Source organism: Tilletiopsis washingtonensis (assembly GCF_003144115.1).
Source record: "Tilletiopsis washingtonensis strain MCA 4186 unplaced genomic scaffold FA09scaffold_18, whole genome shotgun sequence".
In the NCBI taxonomy this organism is placed as follows: Eukaryota; Fungi; Basidiomycota; class Exobasidiomycetes; order Entylomatales; genus Tilletiopsis; species Tilletiopsis washingtonensis.
Genome location: NW_020312015.1, coordinates 225,250 through 240,216, shown reverse-complemented (window position 1 = coordinate 240,216; position 14,967 = coordinate 225,250). Strand labels below are relative to the sequence as shown.

General features: G+C 66.1%; 5 protein-coding genes across 5 annotated transcripts; 3 read left to right on the top strand and 2 right to left on the bottom strand.

The window, feature by feature from the left end:
* Positions 1-506: 506 nt before the first annotated feature.
* FA09DRAFT_331461 (putative benzoate 4-monooxygenase cytochrome P450) lies at positions 507-3,041 on the bottom strand. The gene is made up of 11 exons (XM_025743038.1): positions 2,640-3,041; positions 2,439-2,589; positions 2,270-2,377; positions 2,016-2,218; positions 1,900-1,965; positions 1,842-1,846; positions 1,758-1,783; positions 1,534-1,706; positions 872-1,482; positions 732-822; positions 507-676 (listed from the first exon to the last, which is right to left on the bottom strand). Exons 1-11 carry the CDS (start codon positions 2,733-2,735, stop codon positions 587-589), a joined length of 1,620 nt encoding a protein of 539 aa, XP_025596498.1. The 5' UTR covers positions 2,736-3,041; the 3' UTR covers positions 507-586.
* A 1,054-nt stretch (positions 3,042-4,095) lies between these two features.
* FA09DRAFT_95740 (hypothetical protein) lies at positions 4,096-4,691 on the top strand. Its single transcript, XM_025745918.1, has one exon. The coding sequence runs from the start codon at positions 4,192-4,194 to the stop codon at positions 4,621-4,623; it is 432 nt and encodes a 143-aa protein (XP_025596497.1). The 5' UTR covers positions 4,096-4,191; the 3' UTR covers positions 4,624-4,691.
* Positions 4,692-6,494: 1,803 nt separating this feature from the next.
* FA09DRAFT_340412 (hypothetical protein) lies at positions 6,495-9,337 on the top strand (the record flags this gene model as incomplete). Its single annotated transcript, XM_025744316.1, has 2 exons — positions 6,495-8,494; positions 8,554-9,337. 2 exons carry the CDS (start codon positions 6,495-6,497, stop codon positions 9,335-9,337), a joined length of 2,784 nt encoding a protein of 927 aa, XP_025596496.1.
* A 688-nt stretch (positions 9,338-10,025) lies between these two features.
* Positions 10,026-12,472, top strand: FA09DRAFT_331458 (aquaporin-like protein). The gene is made up of 9 exons (XM_025743037.1): positions 10,026-10,744; positions 10,859-11,081; positions 11,141-11,202; positions 11,253-11,376; positions 11,438-11,453; positions 11,561-11,612; positions 11,667-11,695; positions 11,755-12,028; positions 12,111-12,472. Exons 1-9 carry the CDS (start codon positions 10,361-10,363, stop codon positions 12,309-12,311), a joined length of 1,365 nt encoding a protein of 454 aa, XP_025596495.1. The 5' UTR covers positions 10,026-10,360; the 3' UTR covers positions 12,312-12,472.
* A 534-nt stretch (positions 12,473-13,006) lies between these two features.
* FA09DRAFT_326291 (autophagy-related protein 18) lies at positions 13,007-14,885 on the bottom strand (the record flags this gene model as incomplete). The annotated part of the gene is made up of 6 exons (XM_025741201.1): positions 13,007-13,065; positions 13,120-13,361; positions 13,412-13,633; positions 13,685-14,015; positions 14,066-14,225; positions 14,634-14,885. The coding sequence occupies 6 exons, from the start codon at positions 14,883-14,885 to the stop codon at positions 13,007-13,009; spliced, it is 1,266 nt and encodes a 421-aa protein (XP_025596494.1).
* Between the last annotated feature and the right edge of the window lie 82 nt (positions 14,886-14,967).

Below are 14,967 nucleotides of genomic sequence, written 5' to 3'. Positions count from 1 at the left end.
CGCGCTGATCGTCCTTTTTCGATCTTCAGTTTCCCCCTCCTCTCCATCTCTCCTCCCCTTTTCCCCCCTTTCACCTTCCCACTCATCCTCTCCCCGCCTCGGCGCTCCTACTTTAGCGCCGCCCGGCATCGCTCTTCTTCGCTGCGCCGCTCCTCCACTCTCTCAAGCGCAAGGCAGCTGAGCGCCCATTCCGAGAAGAAGGTGAGCAAGGCTGGCAGGGCGTGACGTTCTCACGCTAATGCCCGACCCTCTAGCTCCATCCGGCTCGCGAGCGCCACATGCGCAGCGAGCTTTCCCAGAACGACGGCACGGCCATGTCCGGCCCAACATACGCCACGTCCCATCTCCACTTCACGCGCTCGCACTCATCAGAGATACCACCACCACGCATTATCCCACGTTCCTGACTCAAGCCTCAAGCCGACGCCACACGTTCCCGCAGTCCCTCTCCTGTCCGGCTCAGAACACCGTAACGACACGACCCGTTCCCCGCGCATCGTCTGACGTCGAGCACAAGGCATCGCATTGAGGGTGTGGAGGGGCAGCACGCACGGAGACTAGCACACAACTACGCCTCGGCGGCAGCTCAGTGGCGGCGCTTGAGGCCAATCTGCAGCTCCGTCGGCTTGACGAGGAAGCCCTCGACCTTTTCGAGGGGCTTCTCGGGCGACTCGAGCTGGCAGCAAGGGCGTCAGTGTGTGAATGCGGTGCGGCGAGGGAGCGGCACTCACCACAATGTCGTAGCGCATGATGATGGCCGCGATGAGGATGCTGAGCTCGGCCATGGCCACGTTGCGTCCCACACAGGCGCGCGGACCGACGCTGCGGAGGCGTGAGCACAGCGCGGGCTGCCACACTGCAGCACACTCACCTGAAAGGCACAAACGCCTTGTCAAACTCCTTGCGCGCGCCCTCGGGCAGCCAGCGGTCGGGGTTGTACTCCTCTGCGTCCTTGCCCCACACCTCGGCGTCGCGGTGGATCGTGTATGCCGGGACAGAGAGCACGGAGCCGCCGGGGAAGAAGCGGCCGCAGATGGTGGCGCCCTGCGGCGGCAGGATGCGCGGCAGGCCGAGCGACGAGGTGCTGTGGTAGCGCAGCGACTCGCTCAGCACGGCTTGCAGGTACGGCAGCTCGTTGACGTCGTCCATGCGCGGCACGCCCGACTCGTCGACAATCTCCTTGTCGAGCAGCTCGCGGTCCAGCTCCTCCTGCAGCTTCTTCATGGCGCGCGGCGTGGTGCCGAGGTGGTGCAGGATGGCGCACGCAGTGTTGCTCGTCGTGTCCGAGCCGGCGATGAGCTGGGTGAGCGCCTCGGCGGTAAGCTCGGCCTTGCCCATCGGCTGGCCACTGTCGTCGGTCGCAGCCTGCAGCTTGGCCAGCAGGTCGTCGCGCTCGCTGCCGTTCTCGAGGCGGTCGTTGACGCGCGCGAGTGCAATGCCGGTCAGCGTCTTGACGGCACGGAGGCGGTGCGAGAACCAGGGCTGCGCGCAAGGGTCAGCACTGGCAGCGGCTCGTCTGCAAACACTACTCACGTGCTTGAGCACGAGCGGGCGCAGCCAGACAGGCACGAGACCCAGCGTCGAGCTGACCTCGCCGCGCAGGTTGATCGTCTCGACGGCACTGCACGTCGACGTCACGAAGCCGCCCTTGCCGTCGTCGACGTCGACGGACGCCTCGTCCTTGCCATTCTCGAGCATGCCGAATGCTGGAGCAGAGCGTGAGCTAGGTCACTCGTAGCTGGACGCACGCGACTTACTCTTGCCAAAGGCGAGCGTGCCGATGCTGAGAGAGTAGTGGGATTAGCTATGCGCAGAGGCGCTGAACCTAGAGGAAGGCTCACGTGTCCTGAGGGGCGCTTGTCAGTCTGCGTCTCGCAGCCACGCAGCGGTGCTACTCACAAAAGCAAAGTAGTTGAGCCAGAGCAGACTGTCGAGCCAAGCGTATCCGACCAGACCGCGCGGGCCCTGCGACTCTCGTCAGCTCGCACCCTAGCGCCCACACGCACAGCGCTCACCTTGGTGCCCTCCTTCTTCGCCTTATCGCAGAACTCATCCCAGCGCTCCAGCAGCAGCGCGACTTCGCGCCGAATAAACTCCTCAAACGAGATGATGCTCTTGGGCGCGAAGCTGTGCGCCACGATGCGTCTCTTGCGGCTATGCTCCTGGCGGTCGCGCGTGTTGAACACGCCACGCACAGCGGGACGCGGCGGGACAAATGCTGATGCATATGTCAGGCAGGCATGCAGGAGGGGGACAGGGAATGGCTCACCGTCGTAGTACTCCGACTTCATGGTGCCGGTGCCGTGGCCGTACACGGCGTTCAGAGCACGGTGGTCCGCAATCGAGATGTGATTCGGCGCCAGGCGCACGAACTTGCCTGTGCCGTCGCAGTCTCAACATCCGCACAGCCGCGCTCTCCGGCCTCTACTTCGACTCACCGTGCTTCTGGTGCAGCTCATGCACCACCACGAAGCGCTTTCCCTTCTGTGCCTGCCGCACGAGCCAGAAGTCCGAAAATTTGGCCAGCAGCGGGCCGGGGTAGCTGATCGCGTGCGTGGCGGTGATGAAGGGGATCACATGCGCGACGACCTGTGTCTGGCGTCAGCGACAGCAAGGCTGCAGTGCTGCGTGCTACTCACGACGGCGACAACGAGCGCGAACACGGCGTTGAGCGGCGAGTCGACGAGCCAGTCGGCGGCGCGCTGCAGCGCGGGGAGAATGTCCGTCTCGACCATCGTGGATGGGAGTTAGAGGTGGTGGTGAGAGAGCAAGAGGCGGCAGCCAGCGACGAGAGCTGGATTGCGTGCGTGCCGCGCAGCCAGTCGAGTGCTGAGCACGCGGAACTGCGTCGAGCGCAGGTGAGGAGGTAGGCCGAGCGCTACGATGCGCAGTGCGCTGCTAGGGATGGTGGGTCTGGGATCGAGGCGCCGGTGAGAGGCCAGTGCGAGATCGAAGCAGGTGCGAGAGGGGCAGATGCGGCTTCTGCGAGTGCCTGGAGCTGCCCAATATATGCACCGAAGGCACGAGGTGGGGAAGTGGTGGTGGAGCAAAGGAAGGCCGCGAGGGCAGGCGGCAAGGCACAGCGCATCCGCCGCGAGCGCGGAGAGGCGCGCCGTGCCGCCGCGTCGGGCCGCTTCTTCCACCCCGCCCCTCTCGTGACCTCGCTCTCGTCAACGCACTCCTCAGCGCCGGCGCTGCAGTGCTTGTACCGCAGCCTGCCTTTGCTCCGGCTGCTCTGCTCTGACACCGGCGCAGCCTGTCTGTGCGACAGCATGCAGCGACGCCGCACGAGCCTCGTCTTTCCCCGCACGCTGCCTTCACGAAAGCGCGGCCGCGTCATGCGCCGCTCGTTGTGCGCCTAGCGTGTCGGAAAAGACGGCATGCCGCTCCGCAGCGCTGCAGCCGGCACCGCCGTGGCTTCTTCGCGCAGCGGATGGCATGTCAGAACGCAGCAAGGCCGCACCGCACGCCTCGCGGAGGCGTCAGATTGGAAACGCGCAGCACACGGATGGTCAGGGATTCATGGCGCCAGGCCGTGCAGAAGCGGGCGCTGTTTATCACGCGGCGATTGCGTCGGCCCGAGGAAGCACAGAAAGGATGAGCCGGCGTAGCGACGCTCTCTCTTTCGCTGCTCTGCGGTACGCTACGCCTCAAGTCGGGAATCTGTCTAGGGCTGCTGGCTGAGGGAGCTGCTCCTCATACATTGCATTCGGCGTGTACGGAGCGCTGGAGAGTGGACAAGCAGCTTGCACAGCGCGCAGGAGCTGCGGCTTTGCGGCAGGTTGCTACGACGGCGTGGGTGCTCGCAAGCGAGGATCTGCCCACTGTGTCGCACAAGCAGCTGCGCGCGAGAGGCAATCAGCCGTGTCGCATGCAAGGTCGGACTGCCTGGCATGCAGCGCGCTGCTGCGGCCGAGAGTCGCATGAAGTGTCGAGGTGTCGGGTTGCGCCGGCGCCAGCTGCGGCGGACTCGACGACGAGCGATGCTACGAGCTCCGTGTGCGTAGAGGCGAGGCGAGGATGGTGTCGAACGAGCAGCCGTCGCTTTGAGCTGGTCTTCGAGACCTGACATATGATCTGCATGGCGTCTGTGCGCGTCAGCAAAGACAGCGCAGACAGAATGGGCTGTCGCCGAGATGGCGCGCTCTCTTCCCTCCAGTCGACCGCACCACTAGGCATCAGATTAGTAGTATGCATTCACCGATCGCGGCAGCGATCTCGAAAGATTTCAAAGATTTTAAAGTAGACATCATGGCGCCGCCCACCCTGCCTCCTCCCACTCTCTCAGTCGAGGCGCACTCACCTTCATCGCGCCCTGCTGTCCCACTGCCGCAAATAATCCGCTCCACCAAGAACTCTCCCTCTCTCATCTGGCGCACCCTCCGCCTTTCCAATCTTCGCCTTGATCCCTCTCTTCTTCTTTCCCTGGCTCTCCTTCTCCGCCGCCTCAGCCCTCCTCTCCTCCGCGAGCCGTCGTCGCTCCTCCCCCCGCGCCGCCGCCGCCGCAGCCTGCTCGATCAACCGAGCCTCCTCAGTGCCACTCGCACGCGTCTTCTTGGCGTTGCGCTCCGCGACGGTCGGCTTCTTGTAGAACTTGGCGGAGCGGCCCATGCTGAAGCGTGAGGAGGGGGGGAGGAAGGGAAGAGAAATGTGAGCAGCCGGGAGTCGGGCGGGCAAGCGCCCGTCGGTCTCTCGCACGGGAAGAGGGCGCAGCAAGGCGGGCCAACAGCGCCGCCAGGCACCGCGGCGGCCCGCCTGCTCCTTCAGAGGTGCTTCTCTCTGCGCTGCACACCCTCGCTTGTTTCCCGATGGCGAGCACGCCGCCCCGATGACGCTTTTCGTTGGCCGTAGCCTGCTGCTTCACTTGGCGACGTCGCACCTGCCATGCAGTGACGACAAGGGAGGCGAGCGGCAAGAGATGCGAGGCTGCTGCTGCTGCTGCGTCGCCCCCTCCACCTCGAGAAGTCACACACACCTGCGCCGTGCATGACACGACCGTGCGGAGCTAGGCCAAGCAAGCTCGTCGTCAGGCACGGCACGAGCGCTGGCCGGGCAGGGAGCTCCTGTGCGGCTGCAGCTGTGCTCTTTCAGCTGCAGCCTCGAGCTTGAGCGCTCCCCTTGCTCCTTCGGTTGAACCTGCGCCGTTGGGGGGGGGGGGGGGGGGGGGTGCAGAGGCGGAACGGCTGCGGCGAGGTACGCGCCCCCTCGCCGCGCCGCACGCGCGAGGGAGCATACCGCCGCTGTGCCTGCCTCTCATGTGCCTCGTCCGAGGCCGCTGCACCTGCTTCCTCGCCCTTCGTCTGCCTCAAGCTTCGAAGCGCTGCACAGCACAGCGTGAGGGTGCACTTTGCCGAGTCAATAAGAATGGCGAGCCTGATGGCGGAAGTGCGGTCTAGCCTCCATGCGGAGTGCTCGCTGCTTGGTGAAAGGGGCAAGGCTTCGCGTTGCTCTCGTGCCTGCAGCTTTGTTTGCAGCCGCTCCTTGCTGCTGGCAGCGCGCCGTCCTCATCTTCCAGCTGCTCTTCTCTGGCTGCTGCTTCACCACCACCACCACCCTCCAGCGCACCTCTCCGTCCGCTCCCATTCGCGTTCCCTTGCGCCCACTGCCCACGGCACCCGCCCTTGTCCCCGCACGCCACGCGCACTCCAGCACAGACCGCCTGTTCGTCTACTGCGCCGATCCCTCCAGATCGACAGCCTGTCAACTGTGGCGCAGCTCATCGGCCCGGCGCAGCGACCTCATCACTGCGACTGCAGCACGGCGAGCTTAACCAGCTGCTGCATCTGTTCGACAGATAGCCGCCGGCGCCGCTGCGGAGAACGTTGGCCCGCTGGCTGTCCGTGCGCCCCGTGCGCGCGCAACTCCACTTGCACGCCCCGCCGCGCCTCGTGCCGCTGGTGCTTTGTGCTCCGCCCCATCCTCCGCTTCCCACTGCCATCAGCCAAGCCTCGCCGGCCTGCATCGCACCAGCACTGCCTGTCCTCATCAGTCGCTGCCCTTGCACGCGCGTCTCGCACTCTTCTCTCCTCTCTCGATCTCCCGTCTCAAGGCCCGCATCTCCCGCAGCGGCGCATCCGGTCACCTCTGTCTCTCGTATCGTCACCGCATCCACGACCTCTCGCGTGCATCCCGAGTCACATACCTCAAGGACACCCTCGCGACTTCGGCGCTGGCGAAGAGCGCGCTTCCGTACGTGATACCCGCGCTGTGATCAGCCGAGAGCGGCTCGATAGGTGAGTTGGCCGGAAAGGGCGGCAGCAAGAGGCAGAAGGGGGGGGGGGGACGCTCTAGGTTGGAAAGTACGTACCTAGCAGCGAAACAGAGAGACCTCGCTCTCGCTGGCTGGACTGAGCAGCTCGTGGGACGCACAAGGCGCGCCCACCGGTCTTGCCGGACAGCTCTGCGCACCAGCAGCAAAGGCGATGCGCTCCATGCGGCGCTACTGGCCATGCATCGCCCAGGCCGCCACGCTCAGAGCTGACGCTCTCACAGCCATGTCGGTGCAGCAAGACTCGCCGCCGCAGTCGGTCTTCGTACCGAGCGACTTTCGGCGGGAGCGGCGTTCGCCCGAGGGCATGGTGCGCAGCACCTCGAGCAACCAGAGTCTGTCCAGCATGCGGCGCGCCTCGCAGCCGTCCGTCGACCGCGCCATCGCCGGCAGCTCAGGCAATCCGGCCACGCCCAAGTCGCGCAGCACACCGCCGGCGGAGAAGGGCGCCGTCCACAATGCGGCGCGCAGGGCGTCGCACTCGCCCGTCTTGGAAAGCCCGCAGCGCCCAGACGTCTCGCGCATGTCGCACGACGTGACACGACGTAGTGCGCTGCAGGAGGAGGCGGCGCGGTCATGGGACTCGTACCAGCCGCGGCCAGTGTCTTCGAGCACGGGGATCAGCTCTGGCAGCTCGCTGACTAAGGCTGCGCTCGCCAAGATGCCCGCCGCAAGCTCGTCACAGTCCGCCTCGGCGCCGCCGTCGCCGACGTTTCGCGCGCAGTACGAGCCCTCTCTGCCTTCTCTCTCGCTCGGCGACGATGGCGTGCTGAAGCACATTGCGCCGTCTCGCAGCTCCGTCGTGCGCTACTCGATGTCGACGCTCTCGACAGCGAGCCCCATCTCAGTGCAGGGCGTCACGGACGACGACGCGACTCAGCGGCTGCTGGCAGCTGCCGAGGCGGCAGACAGCCGCAGTCGCTCGCCCGTGACGCGCATTCCTCAACCGCCGCCATCGGCGCCTCTGCCGAGCACGAGCAACGAGAAGAGCGCCAAGGAGCGGCGCGAGCAGCTGAAGCGCGCTCAGAAGCTCGTCAGCCTGCTCGGCGGCGAAATTCTGAGCGAGGGCGAGGGACACGAGATTGTGCGTCTGCGCGAGCGCGACAGCAACCGCCCGCCGCTGCTCGTGCGTCGCTCGAGCGATCCGTTCGAAACCCTCGCACAAGCCAAGCTGGCACTCGAGGAACAAATCGCGCGCGAGGGCAGTCCGAGCGCATCGCGCCAGTCGAAGCTGGCGCTGCGGCGCCGCAGTCGTGGCAAGACGATCATCGCGGCGCCGGCTCTTGACCTGCCGCGAAACGTCGGGCCCAAGGCCGCGGCTGTGCTCGGCCTCGAGGCGCCTCTGCCCTGGCAGGTCAACTCGGCGCCTGCTACGCCGGCTGGACCGGTCGGCGCCAAGGCAGCTGCGCTGCTCGGCATGGACCGCGTCGACCTCGCGAATGCACATGACAAGAGCAACACTGAGCCGCGCCGCTCCGCCTCCGTCGCATTCAAGACCAGTGGCACGCGTGCGGCCAGCCTAGGCAAGGGCAAGGCAGACCAGGTGCATGTCATTGGATTCGAGGCAAAGTCGGCCCTCGAGCAGACGCCCGACTCTGAGCCCGAGTCGCCCTCTGTGCTCGGCGACGACGAGGAGCGCACGGCGGCGGTGCAGCGCGAGGAGCGCCGGCGCCGCGTGGCCAAGATCAGCCGCTGGCTCGGCGCCGTCGTGCCGCCGCATCTGATTTCGTCGGGCGAGGGCTCTGCGGCGCCGGCGTATGGAGCCGGCCAGGCGCCGCACCTCGAGGGCTCGGACTACTACAGCGGCCAGCCGGCGTCGTCTGAGCGCGGGTCGAGTGGGCTAGGCCGGGCCAAGGCCGCGACACTGGCGAAGCTGCGCCGCCCCTCGGTCGATCAGGACGCGACCATCGACGCCAACTACTCGCGGCCGCTGCAGTCTCCTCCCGACGCCCTCTCGCCGCGCGAGAGGATCGCCAATGTGCGCCGCGCCAATACCCTCACGAAGCGCTTCGGCGAGGCGCCGCCTCAGCAGCTCTTTGCTGCCTCGGCCGGCAGCGGCAGCGACACGAGCACGGGGCCGTTGCGCCGACACCGCCACACGCAGTCGGCTGCGCTGCCGCTGGCCTCGACACAGCCCGAAGAGGCGGAGGACGCGCCGACACAACAGGTGCCGCAGGGAGCACGGCACAGCGATGACTCGCAGCAGTACCGCCAGTCCATCGGCAGGTGAGTGAAAGAACACAAGCGACCGCCGTTGCAGAGAACACCCGCTGACATCTCTCCAGCCTCGAATACCTGCTCGACAACGACTTGTCTCTCCTCAGCGAGCTCGTACAGGCACTCGACGAGGGCTCCGAGGCGTCGGACGACGTGCACGCAACGCCCAAGGCGCGCAACCCCTTCGAGGCAGGCTGGCGCCGCCCGTCGGCCGACGACGACGCAGGCACGTCGCAGGCGGCCGACTCTTCGTCGCTCACGTACAAGACGGCCAGCTCGCACGCCAGCGTCGCGGACGGCAGCAGCAGTCCGCTGCCCGTCAGCACGCCGAGCGGCTCGGACGATGACTACAGCGAGGCGCCGGCGCTCGAGCTGCCGTCCGTCAGCGCCTTGCTCCCCGACGCCAGTCCGCGGCGCGCCTCACTCGGCTCGCTCGTGACGCTCGCCTCGACCACCGACTCGCTCAGCTCCGAGTCGTCGGCGCACGCCGGCACGGACCCCGAGTCGGCGCTGCACAGCGCGCACCGGCAGCAGGCTGCGCGTGCGCAGAAGCTGTCCAAGTTCTTCGGCGAGTCGGTGTCGCTCACGCCAACACGTGCGGGCACGTCGCAGGCGCCCGCCGCGCTCTCCTCGCCTCCCGCGCGCCCCGTGCAGCGCTTCTCTGGCTCGCTGGCGCCGCGCCTGGCGCCGCGCAGTGCCGGCTCGGCACGGCCCTCGGCGGCGTTCCAGCGGCTGCTGCGCAGCCTCGAGGACGAGCTGGAGGACGACGAGAGCCTGAGTGCCGCGGAGCGCCACGACCTTACGCTGCGCATCGAGCAGCTGCGCCGGCGACAGGCCGACGTGGATGCGTAGGTGTGGATGCGTGAGGAGGGCAAGCTGTGCATGATTTACGCCTAATGCCATATGTCCAGGAGAGCGAACGAAGGCCCAGCTCGGAGGTGTGAGGGTAGTGGTGCCTCGCAGAGCGCTGCGTCGAGCTGCGCTGAGGGGTCCGACAGCCGCGGGAGTGCACATCTTGCTGCCCATGCGGCCGAGCCGTTCGATGCGTCGATGCGATCGAAGAATGCGGCCGCACCTTGCGCACACAAATGCGGCAGGCCCGTGTCCGTTGGTGCAAGTCTGAGACAGCCGGCGGCAGCAGGCGAGGAGGCGAGGCGGCTCGCTGCCATGTCGCCGAAATTGGCGCATCCACGTGCGTGCACTTTGCACTCGGCTCGGCAGCTTCGCCGAGGCGCATGCGATGCTGCTAACTTTTGAGCGGAGTTGGCCGCAGCGAGATCTGCAGCGTGAGCTTGTGCATGCGTGAGTGCGGCGATGGGCCTATGACGCCAACTCGCAGCGCAGGACGCGAGACGCTTGACGGCTGCGGTGCGGCCGGGGTGAACGCGTCGCGCCAACGCCGGCGGCCATGCGATGCGATGCGTGTGCCGCGCCATGCTATGCGGCCGGGCTCCGATGCGGCTCGCTTGAGCAAGGTGCGGCTGCAGAGCCCAGAAGCACCTGAGCAAGCGCCCAGCAGCAGCAGCTTCGGTGCCGCATCGTCCATTTCGCCGCTCAGGCCGCGTGCCGGCCAGCGTTTCAGCCGCACCTGTCACCGGCGGCGGGCCTGAGGGCTCTCGCCAAGTCCTGGGTGCTGCGCCGATGCGGCTCAGGGCCTGTCGCGGGGCCGCTCTTGCTAAGCCAGCTGCACCGGCGTGCGTCGAAGCTCCGCTCTGCGCGATCTCGGCAAGGTGCAGAGACGCCGGCCTTGGGGCAGCCATCGTGCGCATGCGTTTGTCTTTTGCGTCACGGCATGAGGGCGGCCCGACTGAATAAGAGGAGCTCAGCTGCGGCAGGCAGCGCCCAGCACCCACACAACCCCACCACACCCTCACCATGCCCGGCAGCGTCCTCGACGAGAAGCTCAACCAGGCCGGCGGCCTCGACAGCAGCAACGCCAACGCCGAGCCGGCCATGCAGGCCAAGGGCCCCATGAGCGACGCCAACCCCACGCAGACGCACTTTGCGCCCGGCGTCAACGGCGAGGACCACTATGCCTCGGGCAATGCGACGCCCAAGACGCGCGAGCACGGCCACGGCTGGCGTGCGCGCCGCAAGGCGCACCACCACGCGCGCAAGGAGAAGCGCGCGCACAAGGCTGCAGACGCCGTCGAGAAGGGGCTGCCGTCCATGTTCCACAGTGATGAGGACAAGCACGGCGGTAAGGACCGCTTTGAGCGTGCTTCGAAGCGCATGCGCATCAAGAACGAGTTTGTCGCGGTGAGTCGGCGCGGAGACAAGCGCGCGGACAGGCGCGCGCGCGTGCGTGGTGCCCCGACAAAATACTTTTGCCAACTTTCTTGACATGCAATTGATGCTGATATGAATCCACAGGCTCTGGCGGAGTTTATCGGCACGTTCCTGTTCCTTTTCATCGCCTTTGGTGTCGCCAATTCGGCGTCGCAAGGCTCGATCATCGCGTCCGGCCAGGGCGGCAACACCACGGCGAACGGCGGACTCGACCCCTCCGCCCTCCTGCTTTCGTCTCTTGGTTTCGGCTTCTCTCTCGCCACCCAGGCGTGGGCCTTCTTTCGAGTGAGCGGAGGACTTTTCAATCGTGAGTCCCCAGTGGAAGCACGAGGATGTAGAGGAGGAACTGACGGAACGCGTCGGCAGCCGCCGTCACCTTCGCGCTCTTCTTGACGGGCGCTGTTGATCTGGTTCGGATGATCATCCTTGTACGTTCAACACTACAAATGCGAGAGCAGCCGCTGAAGCAGCATCTTAGACGATAATTCAATTTGCTGCTGCGATCAGTGCCGCCGGCATCGCGCAAGTCCTCATTCCAGGCGGCATCAACGTTCGGACGCGTCTGGGCGCGTCCACCACCATCGCGCAGGGCTTCTTCATCGGTGAGCGGACCTGCCGAACAGACATCCGGGGAGTCGAAACCTGACTCAGCGACCCGCGCAGAATTCTTCATGACGGCGTCAGTAAGAGTCGAGGCGTGAAGGCGCAGTGCGGCCTCTGCCGCAGCCCATTTGCCTACAGCAATCGCCCTCTTCCCGTCGCTGAGACAAGCTCTTCACCACCCAGTAACCTCATTCTTGCCGTTTTCTTGCTTGCCGGAGAGAAGCACAAGGGCACCGTGAGTGGAATGTGGCCACAGCGCATTCGAAGCCCATCTCACACCAGTTCACAGTTCCTTGCCCCCGTTGGCATCGGCCTCGCGTGAGACACCCTCGACGGGTCCAGCGTTTGTAGCTCGTGCTAACTTGCACTCCTCTCAGGCTCTTCATCGCCGAGCTCTTCGCCACCTCGCTCACGGGAGGCAGCTTGAACCCGGCTCGCACACTCGGCCCGGACGTCATTGCTTCGACCTTTGACGGAACGACGTGGATCTACTACGCCGCGCCCTACTCCGCCGCCCTGGTCGCCTCTGGCATCTACAAGCTGCTCCTCTGGCTCAACTACTACACGGCCGTCGAGGGCCAGGACTCTGACGGCGTGCACCTCCTCATGCGCGACAAGGACGGCAAGGCCACGGGCTTCGTCGACCAGGTCGTGAGTCTAGCCTCTGGTTCGAGCGAGGGTTGTAGCGCGACGCAGCTGCGAAGAGTCCGACTGACTCTCCTTGCCTCCACAGACCGCAGCCGACGCTCCGGAGATCGAGCGCATGCGCGAGGCCGAGTTTGACCTCGAGCGCCAGACGAGCCACGACACCGTCGGCACCAGCACGACGGCGCCCCGCAGCGCCGTTCCCCGCGACAACTCGCAGGGCGCTCTGCTGCCTGCGCCCGTCGTGGCGACGCAGACTGCGTTCACCAACGTCGGCGTCGCTCAGTAAGAGCGCGGTCTCTCAGACGGCAGCTCTCTCAAGGCGTGGCGCAACCGCGCTCAGTCTGCGCGCGCAGCGCCTCAGGCAACACCTGCAAGATTGGCTGCGCTGAAAGCGCCTCGTACGCTCCGTTGACCATTTCTATGTTCGCCCGACATCCGCAATGGCACGACATGCATTGCAGATCTAGCATCTTGATGCTGCGGGCGCTAGGCGGCCCAGGAACAGGAGTGTGCATGCGCGCACGCCGGCCCGATAGGCTCGATCGCGTGCTGGCGCGACCCACCTCGCACGGCCCTAAAGCCTCCAGAATAGGGTAAGAGTCTGGTTATCACCAAAGCAGCTTCCTAGCCTGGCTTTTGCGTACAGGTAGGTCGGCAAGACACGCCTCTGGGCCCATTACGTGCGACGCGCGCGCGATGCGCCCCTCTCTTTGAGGCGCGGCGGCCCGATCACGCGAAGTCCCATGGCCAGCAGAAGAGAACGCAGGCAGCCTGCAAACTGCTTTGCACCACTCACATCCTCCTTCACTCCGAGAGCCCGAAGGGCACGCCGCATCCTCATCGCCCCAGCTCAGTCGCTGCTGAGCACTTCGTCTGCCCCCTCCTCCGCCGCATTGGCTGCGCGGCGCGAGGTCACGCTGCGCTCTCCGCCAGCTCGTGGCCGATGCTCCGTAGCAAGAATGGTATTAACGTGAGGGAGACCTAGTCCATCGTCGACGCCGCGCCGTTGGACGAGTCTTCGCCTTCGAGCAGGGAGAATTCTGCGGGTGTGCGGGTCAGACGTGCACCTGTTGCGCTGCGCACAGACCACTCACGTCGTGTGAGCGTGCACTCGCCGCCACTCTCGAGGTCGATGTTGTACGAGTAGAAGAAGCCCTCGCTGGTTGCGACGAGGACCTGCGGCGTGGTGCTGGAGACCGCGACGACGGACGAGACGCCGGCGGACGGCAGCTTGAGGTAGGCAAAGTCGCGACTTGGTTCCCAGTGCGAGTTGAGGAAGCTGCCCATGCCGCCGGCGGCGCGCGCGACGGCCATCGATCTCCGCTTGAGCGTGCCGCTGGAGAGGCGTCAGTCACGTCTCCACCTCTGTGCTGCGGCTGCACTCACCTCAGACCGCCGCCCTTCTTCTTGTCGCTGATGAACGCCTCGTACCCGCCCTGGCCCGCACTCGACGCCTCGCTGCCCTCGAAGCTCGGTGTCGGGCTCGAGCCGTTGCCCGCCGCGCCAATCGACGGCCGCGCGCCGGCACCGACTTGCGGCGCCAGCTTGAAGATATGCACCGTCTCCGTGTCGCTGGACACGCAGAGCAGCGTCGACACGGCGTTGAAGCTGCGGCAGGTGTGAGGAGCCGCAGCACTTGCGCTTTCACCCTGTACTCACCTGATGTTGTAGATGCGCGCCGGATAGCTGCCGCGCCGGAACTGGTACAGCTTCTGCGCGCCCGGCACCGAGAAGACGCGGATAACCGTGCCCTTCTCGCTCGATGTGGCCAGCAGCGTGCCCGTCGAGTTCAGTGCGAGGCACGAGATGGGCGCCTTGTGCGCCTGGATGATGTTCGAGACGCTCAGGCTCAGCAAGTCGAAGATGAGCACGTCGCCGGGAGTCGACGACGACGCGCCGGCTGTGTTTGAGAAGGGCGACGTCGGCGAGGGCACGGGCGAGGGGTATGCCAGGTAGCACGGCTCGGACGAGGGTGAGAGCGCGCAGATCGCTGCAGCAGCGTGTCAGCAGAGAACATGAGGCATCGTGCTACTGCCGCACCTTGCGGGTTCGGGCTCGTCTCAATCGTGTGCAGCAGCTTCATGTTCGAAATGTCGTAGATGTAGATTTCCTCCTCGAGCACGACGACGAGCCGCCGCCGGTTGAGCTTGACGGCGAGGATCGACGTCGGGAAGAGCAGCTCGCAGATGGTCGATTGCCGCTGGGAATGCCGGAGTCAGCGCCGCTCGCTCGCGCCATACGTGAGAGCAAGGCACGCTTCCAGCGGCTGTCACGCCCGTGCGCAGCACCGCCTCTCGGGCACAATCGTCCTCGGTCGGCTCAGTGCTGGGCAACGCTATGCGCCCCTGACCGCAACGCCGCTGCGCGTCCAGCGGTAGGCACAAGATCCTGCGCATACGCTAGCTGGGCTCTGAGCCTGAAGCTTCGTCGAGAGCCCGCAGGGTGCCTGCTCGCTGACCTGGCCCAAGCGCGGGCCGCCAGGCAGAACGACAGGCGCAGCAGGCGCGGATCGCCAGAGTAGCCCTCAGATCACGTCTGTGCACCAGCTGGGGACCTCGAAGCGCCGCTCCTCGCGCTGCCACCTCCACGAATGGCCGCTGCTGCTCACCTTGGTGTTCACAATCTGCAGGCGGCGCGGCGAGCTCTGCGGGCTGGAATCGGCAGTGCCCACGAGCGCGACGAGGCTCGTGCAGAAGAGCATCTCGACGATGGCCGTGGGCCCGTCGTCGCGCGCATAGATGCGGCCGAAGGGCTCGGCGTTGGCAATGGCATAGCCCTTACGTGTGCCGACGGAGATGCAAGAGCTGTCCTGGTTGAAGGAGACGGAGAGGAGCGCGGGCGCCGACTTGGGCGCGGCCATGGCGGCGGCAGGCAGAGGTGCTGCAGGCGGCAGGGAAGGGTGAGAGTGACGAAGTGCAGGGGTGCGACGCAGCGGTGGCAGG